The sequence below is a fragment of the Rattus rattus genome, chromosome 8 (genome assembly GCF_011064425.1).
Source record: "Rattus rattus isolate New Zealand chromosome 8, Rrattus_CSIRO_v1, whole genome shotgun sequence".
Classification (NCBI taxonomy): domain Eukaryota; kingdom Metazoa; phylum Chordata; class Mammalia; order Rodentia; family Muridae; genus Rattus; species Rattus rattus.
Window position 1 is genome coordinate 101,707,740 of NC_046161.1, and position 18,640 is coordinate 101,726,379.

Below are 18,640 nucleotides of genomic sequence, written 5' to 3' on the forward strand. Positions count from 1 at the left end.
TTGAACTTCCTGTGTAGCCAAGGATGCCTTTGCCCTTCCGACCCTCCTATCTGCACCTCCCATCAGTGGGATTACAAGAGTCACCGCTGTGGCTTATGTGATGCTGGACCTGAATTCCAGGGCATCGTGCATGCTAGGCAAGCACAGCAGCAACCACGCTGGATCCTGGGCTCTGTTGGGACTTTCGTTTTTAATCCTTTAGATACTAGCAGCTTCTCGGGAGTTTTTGTTTTAGTTTGTTGATACCTTAGGGGAAGGGAGGGGCCATAGGAGGGAAGAATGGGTGCTTTATGAATCTCTGCAGCATCTCCTGTTTAGGCGAGCTTCAACCTTCCCAAGGCTCTTCCACCTATGTTTCAGATTCTGAGTGTAGCTGCAGGTTTGCACTTAGCTTTTGAATGATAAATTATAACATTTTAATCGTGATTTTTAGCTATAGGAAATATCTGCATAGGCCAATCCATAGAAGTTGATGGATTGTGATACCAGAGCTAGGAGCAGTAGACAGTGACTGCCCAGGTATTAATACTGATGATTGAACAACTCTATGATTATACTAAAAACACTACATTATACACTCTACAGATGTGAACAGTTGCAGATGTAACTATGAAAAAATTTTTCAATTAGGCAAGATGGCAGTGATATCCCCTTGCTATTTTAATTTGATCTTTTTCATTGTTGTTATTTAAAAGTTTCTTCCTCATGCAGTCTAGCCTGGCCTCAAAAATCCCTATGGAGATGTTGAAATTTTGATACTCTTGACTTTATATTATCTCCACTCCCATCGTAAACATGGAGTTGTGTCACCACACCTTTTAAGGATTATTTTTTAATCGTGTGTCCATGTGTACAAACATAGAGGCCAGGGGTCGATATGCATTGTCTTCTTCAAATGCTTTTTGCCCCTTTGTGTGTGTGTGTGTGTGTGTGTGTGTGTGTGTGTTGTGTGTGTGTGTTTGTGTGTGAGACAGTGTGCTGGTGGAGGTCAGGTGACAGCTTTCAGAAGTAATTTTTTTCTTTTTTCCATGGTGTCCAGGCTCAAACTGACATCATCAGGCTTGCGCATCAGGGCTTTTGCCCTCTGCACCCTGTTGCTCTTGTGCCTGATCTTTTGAGACAGGCTCTCTCACTGGAACTGGAGCTGGCATTTTGGCTAGATGGGTGGCCAGCTAGCCCCAGGGATCCTCTTGTTTCTCCACTTACTCAGTGCTGGGAGTATTGGTATGCACGGCTTTTTAACAAGAGTTCTGTGTGACTGAACTCTGGTCTTCATGCTTGTTTAGCAAGCATTTGAGTGTAGAATTAGAATAGTATTTGACGCAACATTAGCTAAAACTGAGGAGGACAGTATTGAAATAAACAGGTTATCTAAAAAGCGGTTATAAAATTACTTTATAATAGAAGCCAAATATTTTTAGCTAAAAAATATATTTTAAAAAGAATGAAAATATAGTCCTTTATAGTGACCTTAAGTATTTACATAAGTCACACACTTTTAGATAAAAATTAAAATTACCAAAGTGTTTGTTTCACAATTGAAGGGGGCTGCGGGGAGGGTTCCGTGAGGCTTGCCTCACAAGCCTGACAGGTGCAGGTCCTGGAGATTATGTGGAGCCAGATGTGGTGGCTTACATCTGTAACCCTCTCAGACTTCTGGTGAGATGGAAGGGAGGAGGCAGGAGAGTTGCCTGGAAGCTTGAGGACCACCTAGCCAGAGGTACATAGTAGGGCAGAGTGAGAGACCCTGTTTCAACAAGGCTAAAAGTAGAACTACTTTTGTGGTGATTGGAATATGCTTGGCCCAGGGCCTGGCATTATTAGGAGGTGTAGCCTTGTTGAAGTAGGTGTGGTCTTGTTGGTGGAAGTGTGTCACTGTAGAGGTGGACTTTGAGACCCTCCGTCTAACCATGTGGGAGTCAGTCTTCTCCTAGTGGCCTCCAGATGAATATGTAGAACTCTCAGCTCCTCCTGCACTGTGCCTGCCCGGATGCTGGTATGCTCCCTCCTTGATGATAATGGACAGAACCTCTGAACCTGTAAACCTGTAGGCCAGCCCCAATTAAATGTTCTCCTTATAAAACTTGCCTTGGTCATGGTGTCTCTTCATAGTAGTAAAACTCTAAAAAAGACAACTCTCAAAATTGTCCACTGAACCCTACACATATGTTCTGGAAAACACACACACACACACACACACACACACACACACACACACACAAAATCTACTTTTTTAAAAAGAATATTGGAGCATTTACCCCTCTTAAAAACTCAATTATATACACTAAGGAGTAGTCTGAGAAGAAACTGAAACCTTTAGAAAGGATTGTAGATAGTCTTTTTTTCTATAAATATGTTTATTATCACTTTTGAGAATCTCATATATGCATTTAATATAATTGTTCATATCCATCCTGCATTATGCCCAACTACCCCTCACCCAATCTCCCTCCCAACCTCATGTCCTTTTTCTTTTTTTTTTAAATAACCCATTAAGTCCAGTTAGGGCTGCTGTATGTACATGGTGTGGGTGCACCTGCTGGAATACAGCAGCCTGCCAAGGGTCACACCCTGGGAAACTGGAGCTGTCAGTGGCCAATAGCTCCTTAGCTAGGGGTGGGGCCTCATGAGAGCCTCCCCGTCCATGCCAAAATGTTGACTGGCTTGATTTTGTCTAAGTCTTGCGTAGGCAGCCATAGCTTCTGTGAATTTCTGAGTGGAAAGGACCCTGTCATATATAGAAGACACGGTTTTAAAGCAGTCTTTCTAATCTCTGGCTCTTAACAATCTATTTTCTTTTAGGCGACCTAAATTCTTTTTAGTGGCTGAGTAATAGTCTGTCGTGTGTATATTCTTTCTGTTCCTCTGTTGACTAGACTTTATTGGATTGCCATTTATTGCCTAAGGAGGTAATAGCCAGTAGGTATCTAGCAGAACCAGAAACGTGGAGTTTTTGATTACAGATTAACAGCCTGAGGAAAAGGTATGGGGAGGCAGATTGGACTTAGGTAAAAAGACACATTCTAGCAGTACTTTATGGAATGGCAGCCGTAAGAGCTGATCAGAGCTGATGGAAATATTGCTGCTCTGAGTAATTGAGTTATTTTTAGGTCATGGTAAATAGAAGATTAGAAAAACTTTTGGCAAGTACAAAAGCTTTCTTAAAATATGGATTACTGAGGCTGGGGAGATGGCTCAGTGGTTAGGAACACTGGCTGTTCTTCCAGAGGTCCTGAGTTCAATTCCCAGCAACCACATGATGGCTCACAACCATCTATAGTGAGATCTGACGTCCTCGTCCTCTTCTGGTGTGTCTGAAGACAGTGACAGTGTACATAAAATACATCAAATAAATCTTTAAAAAAATATGGATTACCATAGTGAGCAGGAATTATGAGTATTAATTCCAGCTTTCACTTAAGGGTATAGTTACTTTTTAAATAAACATGAACTTTGGTTTTTTTGTTTGTTTTTTTGAGACAAGGTCTCTCTCTATAGCTCTGACTGTCCTAGAACTCACTCTCTAGACCAGGATGGCCTCAAATGCACAGATCCACCTGCCTCTACCTTTGCCTGCCCACTGCTGGGATTAAAAGCATCTGGTACCACTTAGCTTGTGTTTTATTTAATTAATTTAAGTATAATTTTTTTATTTTCTTTCTTTCTTTCTTTCTTTCTTTCTTTCTTTCTTTCTTTCTTTCTTTCTTCCTTCCTTCCTTCCTTCCTTCCTTCCTTCCTTCCTTCCTTCCTTCCTCTTATTTTTGAGATATGATCTCCTTATGTGTTGTGTTGGCTGGGAGCTCACTGTGTAGACATGGTTAGCCATGGCTGGGAGCTCACTGTGTAGACATGGTTAGCCATGGCTGGGAGCTCACTGTGTAGACATGGTTAGCCATGGCTGGGAGCTCACTGTGTAGACATGGTTAGCCATGGCTGGCAAAGCAAACTTCTACTCTTCAGTACACGTTTACTTAGCGTCTATTGTGTATGGACACTGCTGCATTTAGAGGGTAGAGTACATGGTTCCACCATGGAGTTTAGATTCAAAAGGCGAAGTAGACACTGACAACCCACATATTGGATTCTTCCTCAGATTTCAGATACTTACAATTCCCCTTTGTCTTGAAAACTGGTTATCTGTGTCTGCTATAGTCCCTGGAATTCTTAGAATGGAGGAAATATGTAATGTGTGTATTTATAACTGTTTAGTGCTTTGAGAGAACAGTAAACAGTTTCATTAAAGAGTGTGCCACAAGGGACATGTTGAGGGCCTTGGGAAGGCGTCCTTGGAGGAAGTGGCCTTTCACCTAAGGTTTGAAGGATGAGGGCTATTCCTCAAGGGAGAGGGAGTTGTCAGAGAGCTTTTGTAAGCCTTTGAGGTTGAAGGAGTGTATAGAATTCGAGGACTAACAGCAGCCGCAGCTAAGGTTTACTCAGTTTTTACTATATGTCTCAGTACTTTAGTGAACAGCCTCAGGCCCTGTATGGGTCACTGTTTCATCAGTGCTGGATATAAGCCACAGAGACATCAGTAACCTGGCCAAGTCCATATTGCTTGGAAGGGTGAGAGCTGGAATTTCCCACAGTTCCTGAGCTCTTAAAGATGTGGATGGCATCATCTAGGGCTCTAGTTACTTCAGGTGTCAGCTCAGACAGAGGAGAGGAAAGAGGAATTAACTGATTCAAGCTAGGAGTTTACAGTTAGGGACTAGTTGTGTTCCCTAGGATGTTTGACAATATATGCAGACATTTGTGTCTGTCACTGTGAAGGGTGGCATGGGGAAGGTGCCCTGGCAGGTGTGGGTAGAGGCTGAAGATGTTGCTAAACTTCTCAGTGCACAGAAAGCATGATTAGCCAGGGATGAGGCTGATGATAGACTCTTCTGGGTCTGTCTGTGTGAGAACACTGGGGAAATATTGAAGGTTTTGTGTAGGGAGTGGACTGATAAAAGGACGGCTTGTATAGGCTGGAGATCGCATCAGAGAAGAGGCATCAGTGGTTTCAGGTGAGTCAGGAACCACGGGTGGTGGGGACGGTAGGAATGGGGAGGTGAGTAGTTGGTGCTCTTGAGTGACTATGGGTAGGTGGCAGAGATAGGACACAGGCGAATACACCTGGATAGATGGTAGGGAGAACCAGAGTGGGGGGCATGATTGGGTGTTGGCATGTGTTGTATTTGAGGTGGTTGTGAGACAGCGACATGGAGACTTCACAGGGTGGTTTGAGATCACAGACTGCGAGTTCAAAAGCGAGGAGTGGCCTTAGCAGATTCTCCTTCTTTGTATTGGAGACATTGAACATTGGCGAGATTGGACTCCTAGTGTGATCGTCATCATCTAGGGTGAGGGAAAGATGACTTCCCTTTGACTAAGTTGTAAAGAGTTCCAGGTCAAGTTAGAGTTTTATCTTTGACACTTTTTTTTTTTTTTTTTTGCTTTATATATTTGATTTAGATTATTCTGTGCAAATTGGGTTTGTCAGAAAAAAATAATTCCAGGAATCAAAGTTACTCTTCTTTGTAATTTAAATGTGTTCTGAATGTTGATTCACAAAATTCATAAATGATTGTGAAATAGCAGTTACTTTTCTCAGTTATGAGAAGTGTTTTTCCATTTCTACCCAGTTAAAAAAAATCAAAATGTCCTTCTCCTTTCTGCTTACTGACTTTACTAGCACATTGTCTGAAAGAGCTGGTCTAAGTTGTAACTCTACCCAGAATTCCTTCAGGTGTCTTAGTGCACGAATTGAGCCAGTTCCTGTTTCTCCCTTATCCTCAGCTGAGGAGAAAAGGGAGAGAGAGAAGGAGGTGAAGCACCCCTCTCCAGGCTACCCTATTACTGCCTGCCTGTCACTTCCTACCTGCTTGTCACTGATTTCAGGAAGACCAGTATTGCTCTCAGTATTTCACTGTTGCTTGGCTTGTTGCTGTCTGGAGTCAAGAGAGCGTGATTGTGCTGAAGGTTTCATTCTGTCTGGGTGTGACTGAGATGTCCACTGTCACCTTGTCTGGGTGTGACTGAGATGTCCACTGTCACCTTGTCTGGGTGTGACTGAGATGTCCACTGTCTTCTTTGGCATTTAGATCATTCAATACCAGTACCGTAAATGGGAAGACATTGCTGGTGTCTCCCACTCCCACCCCCAATACGTTTACATAGCTCTGTAGACCTCCTCTGTTAGGTTGTATCATTGCAGAAACTACATTTTGCTTTTCTTGGGCTATTTATTAGTTTGGAACCAGATTTCAGTAATTAAACCTCCTAACCTTTGATTTCCTTTCTTATTTGGTAAGATTGTTTTTGCTGTCAAAGGTCTCTGAGTAAAAAGAAGATAGAGTTGTTTGACATTATGACATGATGAGTTAAACTTTACAGATTTTATTGTTTTAGTTTTATCTAATACGTATCAATGCCTATGTTCAGAAAAGTATCAAAGCTTTTAAAAAAAATCGTTAAGCACAATGCATTTCAACGTCTAATTGAGAAAAAGGATACCTCACATTTGGTTTAAAGGGAAGTTGCTAGGAACATGGAGTAATAGCTCTTATTTGTTAATTTGGAAACCATGGCAACACAATAAATATTATGTCTCTTAATTTGTTCTTCAGTGTTCTTTTGGCCTGAGTGCCATGGAAGAATAAACAAAATTAACAGTAAATGCTGACCACGCGCTACCTGAATTAGTCATTTTTCTTGAGGGTTTCACTGTTTTTTTTAGACACAATCTGACTGTATAGCCCTGTCTGACCTCAAGTTTGTGATCCTCCTACCTCAAGCTCCCAAGTGCTGGTATCACAGGCCTCAGCCTTCACAAAGATCGCTAGTGAGAAAAGATTATTCCAGCTCAGTGGCCCCAAACGCATAGTGGTCCCTGTACCTCACTTCCCTGATTTTTGTATTTTGAATCCCAAGGGTGTGAAACAGGTAGTGGGATGTGGAGAACTGAGCTGCTGGGCTGGTAGCTCATGGCCTCTAGTGTGTACCGTGGGAGGTGGTGATGCTGGAGGAGTCGGCCCATCAGGAGGGGGGTTTTCTGCTGAGGAGTTGGAATTGACTTTGAGCATTGTGGGGCCACAATCAGATCAGGCCTCGGGCAGTTTCCCTAGTCACCATGGGAAGTGTCTGGGGGCTGGAGGAGGAAAGAGCATGGTGAGAAAGTTCTGTTTGCATCTCTGGGGATGATGAGAGCCAGAAGGAAGAGTGAAGGAAGAAGGAAGGAAGAGAGCCAGAGTGGCAGAGGGAGGGGGGAGGTTCGGGGAGAATGGCAAAGTGTGGAGACTTTGGGAGTGGGTAGGTGGGTGCGGGGACTGAGCTGTGGAGGGGGCTAGGGAAAGACCCGGATGGAGCCTTATGTGTGGGCCTTCGTCACTTCATCTTCTAAGTGGATAGACAGTGATAGAAGCTATAAACAAGGAGGAAGACCTTAGAGGAAAGAGTGTTTGCTGAGGGATTTATCGACTCTGAAGGATCAGATGGTGGCAGAGGAGCCCGCTGAGGACATAGATTTGCTGGCTTTTATCAGCTGAAGTTAGTATCATCCAGGAGAGACGATAGAATGCAGAGGCAGGAGGTTAAGCCCGGAAACTCCAGTTCTGTTAACATTTTAAGGATCCACAAAAGCAATGTGTGTCCACATAGGATTCGGGAGGGGCACATTCGAGAGCACAGAGAAAACCAGAGGGCGTCAGTGCTGCAGGTCACCAAGAGCTTTCAGGAGGAATGAGGGGTTAGCGATTTCAGCTGCCCAGAGAGAAGTGAGATAAGAACTTAGGAATTCCACTGGGCTTGGTAGTTAGAGGTCATTAGTGACCTCTGACTGAGTAGTTTCAGTTCAGTGATTTGGGCAAAAGCCAGACTGTAGTCATTTGAACCAAGTGGGAAGTGAGGAGGGAGCTCTGTGAGAGCTGGGCTGTCAAGGGAGACTGTAGATCTGAGCGATCTGAGCTGGGTGGGGATTCCTTCCTCAATGAGATGGGACAGACCTTGTGCCCATTTTGATGAGCCAGTAGACGGAGACGGAGACGCAAAGACAGGAAAGAGCGACAATTAGGACAGGCCTGGGTGGGTGAGTCTCACGTGGCAGTTTACAGGGGTGTGTTTGAGGGTGGTGGGCTCGGGGCAGCTTTGACCTCAAACAGGAAGGACAGCTCTTCAGTGGGACTTCAGACAAAGGAAAAAGACAGCATAGAACCTGGGAGTCTGACCTGGGCAAGAAGATGTGGAGGGAATGCCTCCTTCAGGCCACAGCATGTGTTTTCTACTTCAAGCACATCTTCAGCCACATTTGGAAGATTCCTTCTGTGGTGGGAAAGCATCGGCACCAGAGGAGAAATAACTCATGTGGGAGAGAGAAGAAACATGATATTGCAGAACTTTCTCCATTGACAGTGAATACTGTTTCCATTGTATTTCTTAGAAATGCTCTCCTTCCTGCCTATTTAAAAGTCTGTACTAGTATGACACAGTTTTCAGTGGTACCTGTTTTGTTTCCTAAAGCCTCTGTGATTCAGAGTCAGTATGTCCTAAAACAAAACAAAGCACCTATTCCTGGCTCACTAGGTACTCTTCATGACTTGATGATCCCACCCCAATTTACAGAAGGTTCTATGTCTTATAGTTGGTTAACTCTGTTGCCTTTCAATTGTTACATACTAGAATCAGACTGTTGGGAAGTAAACATGCCTTTGTTTCATACCAGAATAATAGTCTCAAGTGAGATGTGCTATTCGGATTTTATCAAAGTAAATAGTGAACACTGCCCGGCTGATCAAGCAGCCCCTCCTTCCTTGTCTATCCAGTGAACAGAGTTATGAAAGGATTGGCAGGTCTCAGGTGAGCCCCTGATGGGAATGCTGCAGGAGCCTACAGCAGATTTAACCTGGTCACTGCCTGCTGAACTGAAGCAGTTAGAGAATCTGAATTTGAATTGCAGAAAGCTAGTGAGTGCTTTTGGGTGTTAGACACCATGAGGTCTATCAAAGCTGACTGCTTGTTCCTGGGGGTTTCAATAGGTTGACCCAATAGCATATAGCAGGAAGTCTCAAAGAAGGAGCAACTGAACTTAGAATTAGGAAGCCTTGTTCTGCTCTAGGTGGAAATGGTAAGAGCTGTTGGGAAGGGAGGAATCTGTTGGAAGGAATCTAGGATGGATGTACGAGGTTACGAGGTCCTGCGGCTTGAGTGGGATGGTGTGGGCTCACTTGCAGGACACGGGGGACTAGCAAAGCCAGGCTGCCCACTGGACAAGGGTGGAGTTGCTTTCATTCACCCTGGTCTGCTGCTAGCTCATCCGTGAGGTATTAGAGATATGGAGGCTTTGATGATGCTGAGAAGTGAGTGTGTGGTGCTGGACTCGAATCCTCATTGGCTCAGAGCTGAAACTATGGTCAAAGATGTGTGGAAGGTGTGGCACAGTAAAAGGAGGTTATCTGCATCTGGGGTACAGGGGTGTTTATCTGCATCTGGGGCACAGGAGTGGTCAGAGAACCAATAGAACAACCAGTGCAGCTCCACAGAAAAGAGAATTGGAACTCATTTGAAAACCACCCAGAGCAAAGCTCTGCGGTTTGTCTGAGGAGATTGGCTCAGACTCCATGTATAGACAGGTTGTAGTAGAGTGGTTAAGAGTAAGGACTACAAATGCGAGTCTTAGGATGTGGGTCTTGGCTTCAGTATTTGCAGGTGAGGTGATGTTATTGACAAGGCATTTGTCCTTTGCACTTCAGAGATGATTTTGTGCATAAGAAGCAATCAGGCATCCAGTTTGCTAATAAGTCAGTGTTCAAATGGCAACAGAGCAGTGAGATCTCCCCTTGCCTACTATCTGCAATGTGTGGCTTTTGTTTGTTTTTTTTGAGGTGGGATCTTGCTATGTTATTTTTGCTGGATTCAAATTCCTGGGCTCAAGATTTTCTGGCCTCAGCCTCCTGACCAGCTGGGACTACAGTTATACCAGACTGTGCCAGGTGAAAGTTTGGGTTTTGATTATGAGGAAGTTATTCTGATAATATTGTTTAATTTTAGGTAAGGTTATCCTTAACAGACCTGCTACAGTTTGAATTGGATTCTGGTGTATTTTCATAAGCTTATTCCTCAGACTGTATTCCTGGATCATGATGTTTAAAGGATTACTTAGGGTTTACTTAGTAATTGGTCCAAGAAATGCTATATATTCTGCACCCCTCTTTGAGACTCCTAATGTTTGTTGTTGTTAAAATTCTGACTTAAAAAGAAATTCAACCCATGACTTCCTAAACCTTCTAGGTCATAAAATCTCCTTTCTTCTGCTTATACATTAAACTTTGTGAACTAGAATTATGTATATTTTAGTATTTCTCTTTCTTTTTCTCTCTTGCTCTCTTGCTGTCTGTCTTCCTCTTTCTGTGTGTGTGTGTGTGTGTGTGTGTGTGTGTGTGTGTGTGTGTGTGTCTTAGAGATGGGTTCTCTTATAGCCCAGGTTGGCCTCAGACTCGTTATGTAGGTAAGAGTGGCGTATTCCATGCCTTGTACCTGAGGGCTCGTTAAGTGCACCTGATTTAGTAGGAAAGCTTATGGTGTAAGGCAGTGGGCCAGAGAGCTGGCTCAGTGGCCACTGTTGCAGAGGATCTGGGTTTGATTCCTCGAACCAACATGGTGATGTACAACTGTGCAACCTAGGCTCAGGCAATCTGATACCTTCTTCTGCTCCTGGTCACTGCATGTGCATGGTGCACAGGCATGCATACTGGCAAAGCACCCATGCACATACAATAAAGACTGAAAGGATATGACTCAGTGACCAACATGCGCCATTGTAGGACACTGCATGCTTTTAACATCTGCTTGCTGTGGTGTACAATTAGCATCTTTATCTAATTGCAAAGCCTTTCATCAGCCCCTGAAGAGCTCCTTTCTTAATTAGCAGTCACTCCCTATCTCGTCCTTCCCTGGCAACCAGTAGTCTAGTTTCTGTCTGTATAGATTTGCTTGGTCTTGGTATTTTATAGACATAGAATCACACGTCACTCGCGTCACTTTTTATATCTGTTTTTTCTCACTCAGTGAACCATTTTCAAGGTTTATCTATGTTGTGGCCGTTGCTAGTCTGTGTTCGTACTAATGGTGAGTGGTTACCCATTCGACAGCCGCCGGAACGTGCTTGTCTCTGCATCTTGACTGTTAGGAGCAGAACTGTGAATACTGGTGAGGACATGTGTCTCCATCTCCTTAGGTTCACATCTAGGGTAGTGCTGGCCTTTATGGCAACTCTGTATTTAGCTTCCGGAGAAACTGCCACACTTTCCCAGAGCAGCTCTATACGTTGTCCACTTCAGCAGGGTTGTGTGGGTTTTCATCTTGTCACAGTCTTGCCAGCTTTAATTACTTTGCCTTAAATTTGTTTTATTAAAGCCATTCTGGTAGCCGTGATGTGGTGGCTTAGTGGATGTGAGGTCTTTTTCCATCTTTTTTACCCCCTTCTTCTTTCTCATTAACATTTTTTTAAAAGATTTATTTATCTATGGTAAGTACACTGTAGCTGTCTTCAGATACACCAGGAGAGGGCATCAGATCTCATTACAGATGGTTTTGAGCCACCCTGTGGTTGCTGGGAATTGAACCCAGGACCTCTGGAAGAGCGGTCAGTGCTCTTAACCACTGAGCCATCTCTCCAGCCCGCAACATTTTTTTCAACTAGTCTTAAGATAGGTGACACAGTTTTGGTCAAGTTCTTTCCATTAATCAGCACTGAGAAAAAAACAAACAACAGTAATGACTCAAAGCTTCCATATACATAAAAGCATGTGTCCATACAACATCGTTTCTTCCTGAAGGTTCTTCCGTACTCATCTTTCATGAGATGTTCTCTTTTCACCGACCAGGTACCAAGTGTTAGGGATGATCCTCGGCCTGTCCCTGAGCTCCCTGGGCACAGTTGATGGCCTTCCCAACTCCTGTGCCTTCTTGGAGTATAGTCAGAGGAGCTTCTTAACAGGCAGCCTTGCTGGGACCTCACCAATGCTGACAGCTGCACCAGCATTCAGCTTCATAGCAGAGCAGCAGTGAGTCTTGCCTTCCGCACACTCTCAAGCAGTGAGCTGTGTGAGGAGGGTAGGCAGGCGGGAGCTCCATGGAGTTAGTCTGCATGGCTCGGGAGAGTGGCTTCCAGTGACGGGCCTGGGGCTTTTCCTCCTCTTCTTTGCTGTTATTTTCAGCATTGCCTGGACAAACATGTTTAATGAACAGGTCCCTCAAGAGTAGCTTCCCTCAAAGCTTCATGGAGTGTTTCAACACACTTCAGTTCTGACATCATTGGCTGGAGAAAGGCAGCCACTATACTGCATTTGAGAACTCTAGTTTCCCTCGGTTCCCAGGGAGCATATCAATACCACCAGTATTGTAAACATTCTGGAAGGGCAGGCACATAGGCTTGTAGTTCTACAAGGTGATGGCAGGGTTCAGTCTGTTCTTCAAGTGTGTGGTTCCACTGGCATTGCCACCTTGTGAGTGACATTCCATCCTGTGCACAAAGGCATGTTAGCACTTGACTTAGCCCAGGAATTCGGCACAAATGCTCAATATAAGGTGGAGCTCATTTTCTTAGTGTTAGTGCTGCCTTACTAAGCAAGAACTTTGTTCCTCTTCTGGTTCCAGGGACCAACCATTAGTTGTTTCATACCAAGTTTATGTGCTAGAAGGTATGCCTGTCTTTTTTTTTTTTTAAAGATTTATTCATTTATTATATATAAGTACACTGTAGCTGTCTTCAGACACACCAGAAGAGGGCATCGGATCTCTTTACAGATGGTTGTGAGCCACCATGTGGTTGCTGGGAATTGAACTCAGGACCTCTGGAAGAGTAGTGGTGCTCTTAACCACTGAGCCATCTCTCTAGCCCGCCTGTCTTTTTTTTAAAGACAGATTTCTCTGTGTAGCCCTAGCTGCGACTCCTTTTGTAGCCAGATAGGCCTCAAACTCAAAGATCCACCTGCCTCTGCCTTTTCATTGCTGGGAACTTTTTGAGAGACCACCTTTAAATTTACCAACATCAGCAACAACAATCGAGGCAGCAATGCAGTTCATGCTCACGCACCGGCTGTCACATTTTATATAAATGTCTATGCTAGGGCGTCAGTGCTGATCACTTAATACTCGCAGGTCTCGGATGCCCACAGGAGATGTCAATGGTGAGAGCTGCTCACGCTCAGCCCTCATTGTATCTGAAGTCCCAGACACATTCAAAGGAGCCCCTTTCCCATCTCAGCTCCCTACTTCACAGGCTTTAAAATCTGATTTCTACATTTTATTTTATGTGTCTTGAGTGCTTTGCTGCATGTGTCTGATACACCGCATGTGTGCCTGGTGCCCAAGGAAGTCAGAAGAGGGCATTAAATGACTTGGAATTGAGTTACAGATGGTTGTGAGCTGCCATGAGGATGCTAGGAACTGAACTCCAGGTCCTCTGCCAGAATATCGAACTGCTCCTAATCACTGAGCTCTCTCTGGGGCCATACTTCACACAATTTTAAATGGTTCTTTTTCTTTTCTTTTCGTCCGACTACATTTGCAGATCAGCCGGGCAGTAGTGTTAGACTAGCCCACACCTACATGTCCAGTAATGCTGGTGTTGGTAGACGGAGCTCCTCCTTTCCCACTCTCATTTAGGTAGTTTTCATATGTCTGTGTTCTGGTAGCAAATACACTGCAAAAGCTGTGTGTGTGTGTGTATGTGTGTGTATGTGTGTATGTGTGTATGTGTGTATATATGTATGTAATGAGATCTCTCTGTGTTGCTTATCATGCTGTAGGACCTGCGCTGCTGTGGTCCTTCTCCCTCGGCCTGCTCAGTAGTTCAGACTAAGGAGGATTAAAAGTTCATGCTACAACACACAGTGTGGGTTGTCACCGTTGGAGACAGTCTCTACTTAGGCCAAGCCAGCATGAAACTGGACATGTAGCCCAGACTGGCTTCAAGTTTACAGCTCTTGTGCCTCAGCCTCCTGAATGCTGGGATTACAGGCGCATGTTATGGCTTTAGTTTGTTCCATCCTTCATCAGCCTCCACGTGCCTCATATTTCAAAGCACAGCCACCAGCATCACTTTTAGAGAACTGGCCCTGTGACCTGAGTGCACAGGAGATGTTTCAACCTGAATTCTAGTTCCACGTTTTCTCATGCTAGTGTTAGGAATTGGGGTCATTTTAGACTAAAAACGTAAATGGTTTAGGCTTCCAAATGTTATTTCATGTGTGATCATATTCTGTATTCCTGCACATTATGTGTATTTTGTACATTTATATTTTATAACTGTCACCTCAATTCTTCTGCAGAACCTTGTTATCTTTCAGCCCTGAAACTGTCCCTATTCAACACTGAAGTCTTCACTCCCCTTCCTTGTAGCACTTAGCAGCCATCCTTCTACACTGTGTCTCTAGGAATCCGACCTTAGGTACCTGTGTCAGCGCATCGATGGAATATTCATCATCTGGTCTACCTTGCTTCATTTGGAGTTTTTATAAGGTTCATCCATGTAGTCATATCAAAGTGTCCTTCCTTCCTCAAGACTGAGCAGTATCCTGTCATAGGTTTTAATGTAATTTGCTTATCCTTATATTAATGGACCTTAGGGTTGTTGTCACCTTATGGTTTTGGGGACTGTGACACTGTAAACATTGGTGTATGTAGTCTGTTTGGGTCTCTGCTGTTAAGTCTTTTGTATTTTATCTTTCAATGGGATTATTTGTATCAATAGTCTTTCTGTGTTTAGTTTTAACTTAGTTTGAACTTAGTTAAGTTATAAAGGCACATAGAGAGATGAGTATATAGTGCTTATGAAAGACAAAAGCAAGTAATCACCCTGTGTTGTGGGAACTCTTTCCTCAGGAGATGAAAACAGATGCTTGCTCTTTATTATAGGCCTCCCACAGCAGACCAGAATATGATTCTCTGACGTTAGTCAGGGGCCACTTACAGGAGCAGAGTAGCCGAGCCGCCCCACGTCTCCCCCTATGGGAAAGGATGGGTTGTGTAAAGCTGCTTAGGTGGCGTCTTCCCGTCCACCATGTGTACTGGAGCACCCCTGAGACCACACAGCCATGTGCAGTTGGGGTAGTTTCCCTCAGCAGAAAAGGGGAAGGGGTAAGGTGTGAGGAGCCTTGTTTCTGCTTTCACCTCTTCCCCCCTGTCCTTACAGTCCCTCCACTTCTTTCTTTAACCACAGGCACCAGGAATCAGTAGAGGGTTTTAAACACCTGAGTGGCGTCAGAGACATCGTTGGCAGTTTTATGGTCATGTAGAGGATGGATTACAGGGCCGGTTCTAGAGAGGTGGGTTTGAAGGTGGCTGTCATGCAAGCAGGAGACAGCTGAACTTTCCTGCCGTGACTCCATTTACATCAAATGTGAGGACAGCAGGCTCTTAGACATTAGCAGTTGCTTGGAGCTGGTGGGGTATAACAGGGAATAATTATTCATGCACGTGGGCTTTCTCTTTGAGGTTCTTGAGTTAATAGTACTAACACCCACTAAATTATATTCTTCAAAATGGTGAGTTAGTCTGCAGCCAGTCGCCAGGAGCACACCTGGTCTTCTTTAAAAATGGTGCTTTATAAAAACCAACCAACCAACCAACCAAAAAAAATGGTGCTTTCCCTTTGATGCTTAACTTCTATCTTAGTTTAAGAGGGAGGGAGAGGGGTGGAGGCTCCTGAAACCAGCCGAGTTCTAGACAGTCAGTGATAGTGAGCTGGAGACAGTCAGTCACAGCGAATTTAAATATTGGCAACATGAAAATCAAGTAGCAGGTGTTTTTCAAGTTGTCAGTCTGTATGATTGAATTGCTAAGAAAAGAAATAAAGGAACAGAGCGAGTTTTGGGGAAGTAAGTAGTGGGCTGCGTATTAGATGGGTAGTCAAGGCAAGCAGCTGAAGATAATGACCCTGACTTCACGATGTGAGACCAGAGAGAGAGGGGAACGGACGAAAGTTGAAGTCAGGCAAGCTTGTTAAAAATGATACTTCTTTTTCCAACCTTCCTGGAAGATATGTCCAATTGTTCCTTGTCCTCAAGTCTGGTATGAGAGTACTTTTGCCATCTCTTTGTAAAACTGAGGCTTATGTTACTTTTCAGGCTGAAGCAAGGCTAGCAGCAAAGCGGGCCGCCAGGGCAGAAGCAAGAGACATCCGCATGAGGGAACTGGAACGACAGCAGAGAGAGGTAACGGAAGCCGCCTTAGCCGGTGCATACGTGCTGCATGTGTGAGGGAAGGAAATGATGGAGGAGAGCTCTCACTGTCTCAGATCTCCATCCCCAGGGCTGGCGTACAGAGGGCTTTGCGAGACACACACACACACACACACACACACACACACACACACACACACACACACACACACGACATTATAGTGAGACAGCGATAGGGAAATCCCCATGGTGGACAGGTTCTTTCTCAAGGTGCAGTCTCCTTCCCTGAACATAGCTCTGACCAGTCTTGCCTTCTGGTCAGCAACTGCTTTTTCTTTTTAGATAAACCAGTTCAGAATGAACACACAGAGAGGAGGGGGCGTTGCAGAGAATATATGAAAAGGATGGGTTGTTGAAGGAACAGGGCCCTGGGGTGGCAAAAGTAAGGCCCCTTTATTCTTCACTTCATAATTCCAATTCTCTGCCTTCGCAGTAATCAACTTAGTAAGTCTGTTCTGGACATTTTCCTGTGTTTTCTTACTGTGATATAAACGTGGTTCCTGTCTGCATCGTTACCACGCTCACTGCCAATCCTATGTCCATAGAGTGGGGGAGACGCCTCCATAATGAATCTTTATGCCAAATGGGGAAGTTTTGGAATGGAAGGTTTTACATGAGATGTATGCAGGTCTAGGCAGAAACATGGCAGTGAACCTTGACCCCCAGCTAGCTGAGTCCACATGCTTAACATTTTGAAGCTTATGTGATAAGGTAGGGAAATGTTCATGCAAGAATATGGGGAAAACCCCAAACTATAAAATTGGTCGGACACCCCAATGTAAAATAAAACAACCAGTGCTTATATCTAGGGTCAGAAAGAACTGGGTTCATTAGTACCTTGGTTTGACGTGTGGAATTACAATGGGTTTCATTATGTTCTGTAGTTTATTGATCTATATTATGCTTTTATCATCAAAAAAGTGGAAAAGAGTAAAATGGGTAAATGGAAATTACCTAGCATACTTCTTATCCTTTCTCTCTGTCATGGACTCGAGTCTGAAAACACTCACACATATTTTGCTATTGTATTTACAAAGGGAAAAGCATTTGCGGAGGAGTAGAAAGCAATTTATTTTTGATGTTATTGATAAGTTAAAGAAATGTATAGATTTGTGTTCTGTCTTGATGTGCTTTTCTCCCTTAGGTACAGCTTCCGGTACTGGATGCAGTTCTTGGTTGGAAAGCAGGGTTCCAGTGCATTGTCTTTATGCTCTTGAGATTACATGAAGTTATAAACAGAGGGAACGGTTATTAATAGACGTTCTATCTATGCAGAGAACCATGCATCTTTTTGTTACTGAACATACTACCTTTTAATTTCTGGAATTTTCAAAGTATAGCTTTGAGTCACTTACTATTTTTGTCTAGGTTAAGTGTGTGTGACTGAGATTTTTATTTTTTATTTTTTTTTATTTATTTATTTTTTTTTTTTGGAGAATGCAGTGAATTGAAAACCATTCAGCTCATAAAACTTTTGTGTTTATAGCCTTCTCATCATTCCTTTGACCGGAAATGGGGAGAGATTCACAAGTGGCTGGTAGGCCAGGACTGCCTGCCCTGCATGCTGATAACTGCTGAGCTAAGTGACATGGGAGCACAGCATTGACTAATGCTTGTGAGGCAGGCGGTCTGTCCTGTGTGGGCCTGAGGGGCACAGAGTAGCTGTTCTGTCTGGGTGCCGGAGTCCAGCATTTCCCTTGTGCTCAGTAGCCTCACTTTCCACTCAGGAAAGTCCCAGAAGAAGAAAGGTTGGGCAAATGACTGGGTTTGCTTTTCCTACCTCAATCTGTGCTTCCTCCTCTCATTCTCCATCTTTAAAAATGAACTCCACAGGCTTTCCATGGGAGATGATCAGGTCTTAGCTCATGCCTTCTGAATTTTGTTCTTATTTCTTCTCTTAGCTCTTTGTCAAGTCCTCTACTCCCAGAGCAGACTTTTAGTTACAGAAGCAAATACCATGAGCCAGTAGGACACTGGTCGGAACCATGAACATTTTCCAGGTTCAGTTATTTTCTAATGCAGGATTATTAATTTGATATGTGACTAGGCTTGGGAGGTGTGGTATATGAAGCCCCAAAATATCGTGCAAATACTTGAAAGTGCCTTTTTATGGGAAATGTTGATAGGTAGATTATTCACCAGATTCAAAGAGAAGTTTCCCAGGGAGTTTGAGAACCATCGTCTCACACATCACTTTCCCAAACAAGTGGCTTGTAGAGCAGGCCGGTGAGGAGCTTCCAGTCCCATAGGGTGCCCAGTCCCATAGGGTGCCCAGTTAGGGTCCCCAGTCCCATAGGGTGCCCAGTCCCATAGGGTGCCCAGTCCCATAGGGTGCCCAGTCCCATAGGGTCCCCAGTCCCATAGGGTCCCCAGTCCCATAGGGTGCCCAGTCCCATAGGGTGCCCAGTCCCATAGGGTGCCCA

At 44.1% G+C, this 18,640-nt stretch overlaps 1 protein-coding gene across 11 annotated transcripts in view; it reads left to right on the forward strand.

Annotated features, from left to right (window-relative positions):
* Nucleotides 1-18,640, forward strand: part of Lrrfip2 (LRR binding FLII interacting protein 2) — a 104,546-nt gene that overhangs the window by 20,817 nt on the left and 65,089 nt on the right. For 10 of the 11 annotated variants that reach the window (XM_032910820.1, XM_032910812.1, XM_032910815.1 and 7 more), the window contains one exon: nt 16,104-16,190. In XM_032910820.1, the coding sequence (XP_032766711.1) occupies nt 16,104-16,190 (87 nt within the window). Of the gene's footprint in view, nt 1-16,103; nt 16,191-17,703; nt 17,755-18,640 lie in introns of all 11 variants that reach the window. The other variant, XM_032910823.1, reaches the window with a different exon arrangement.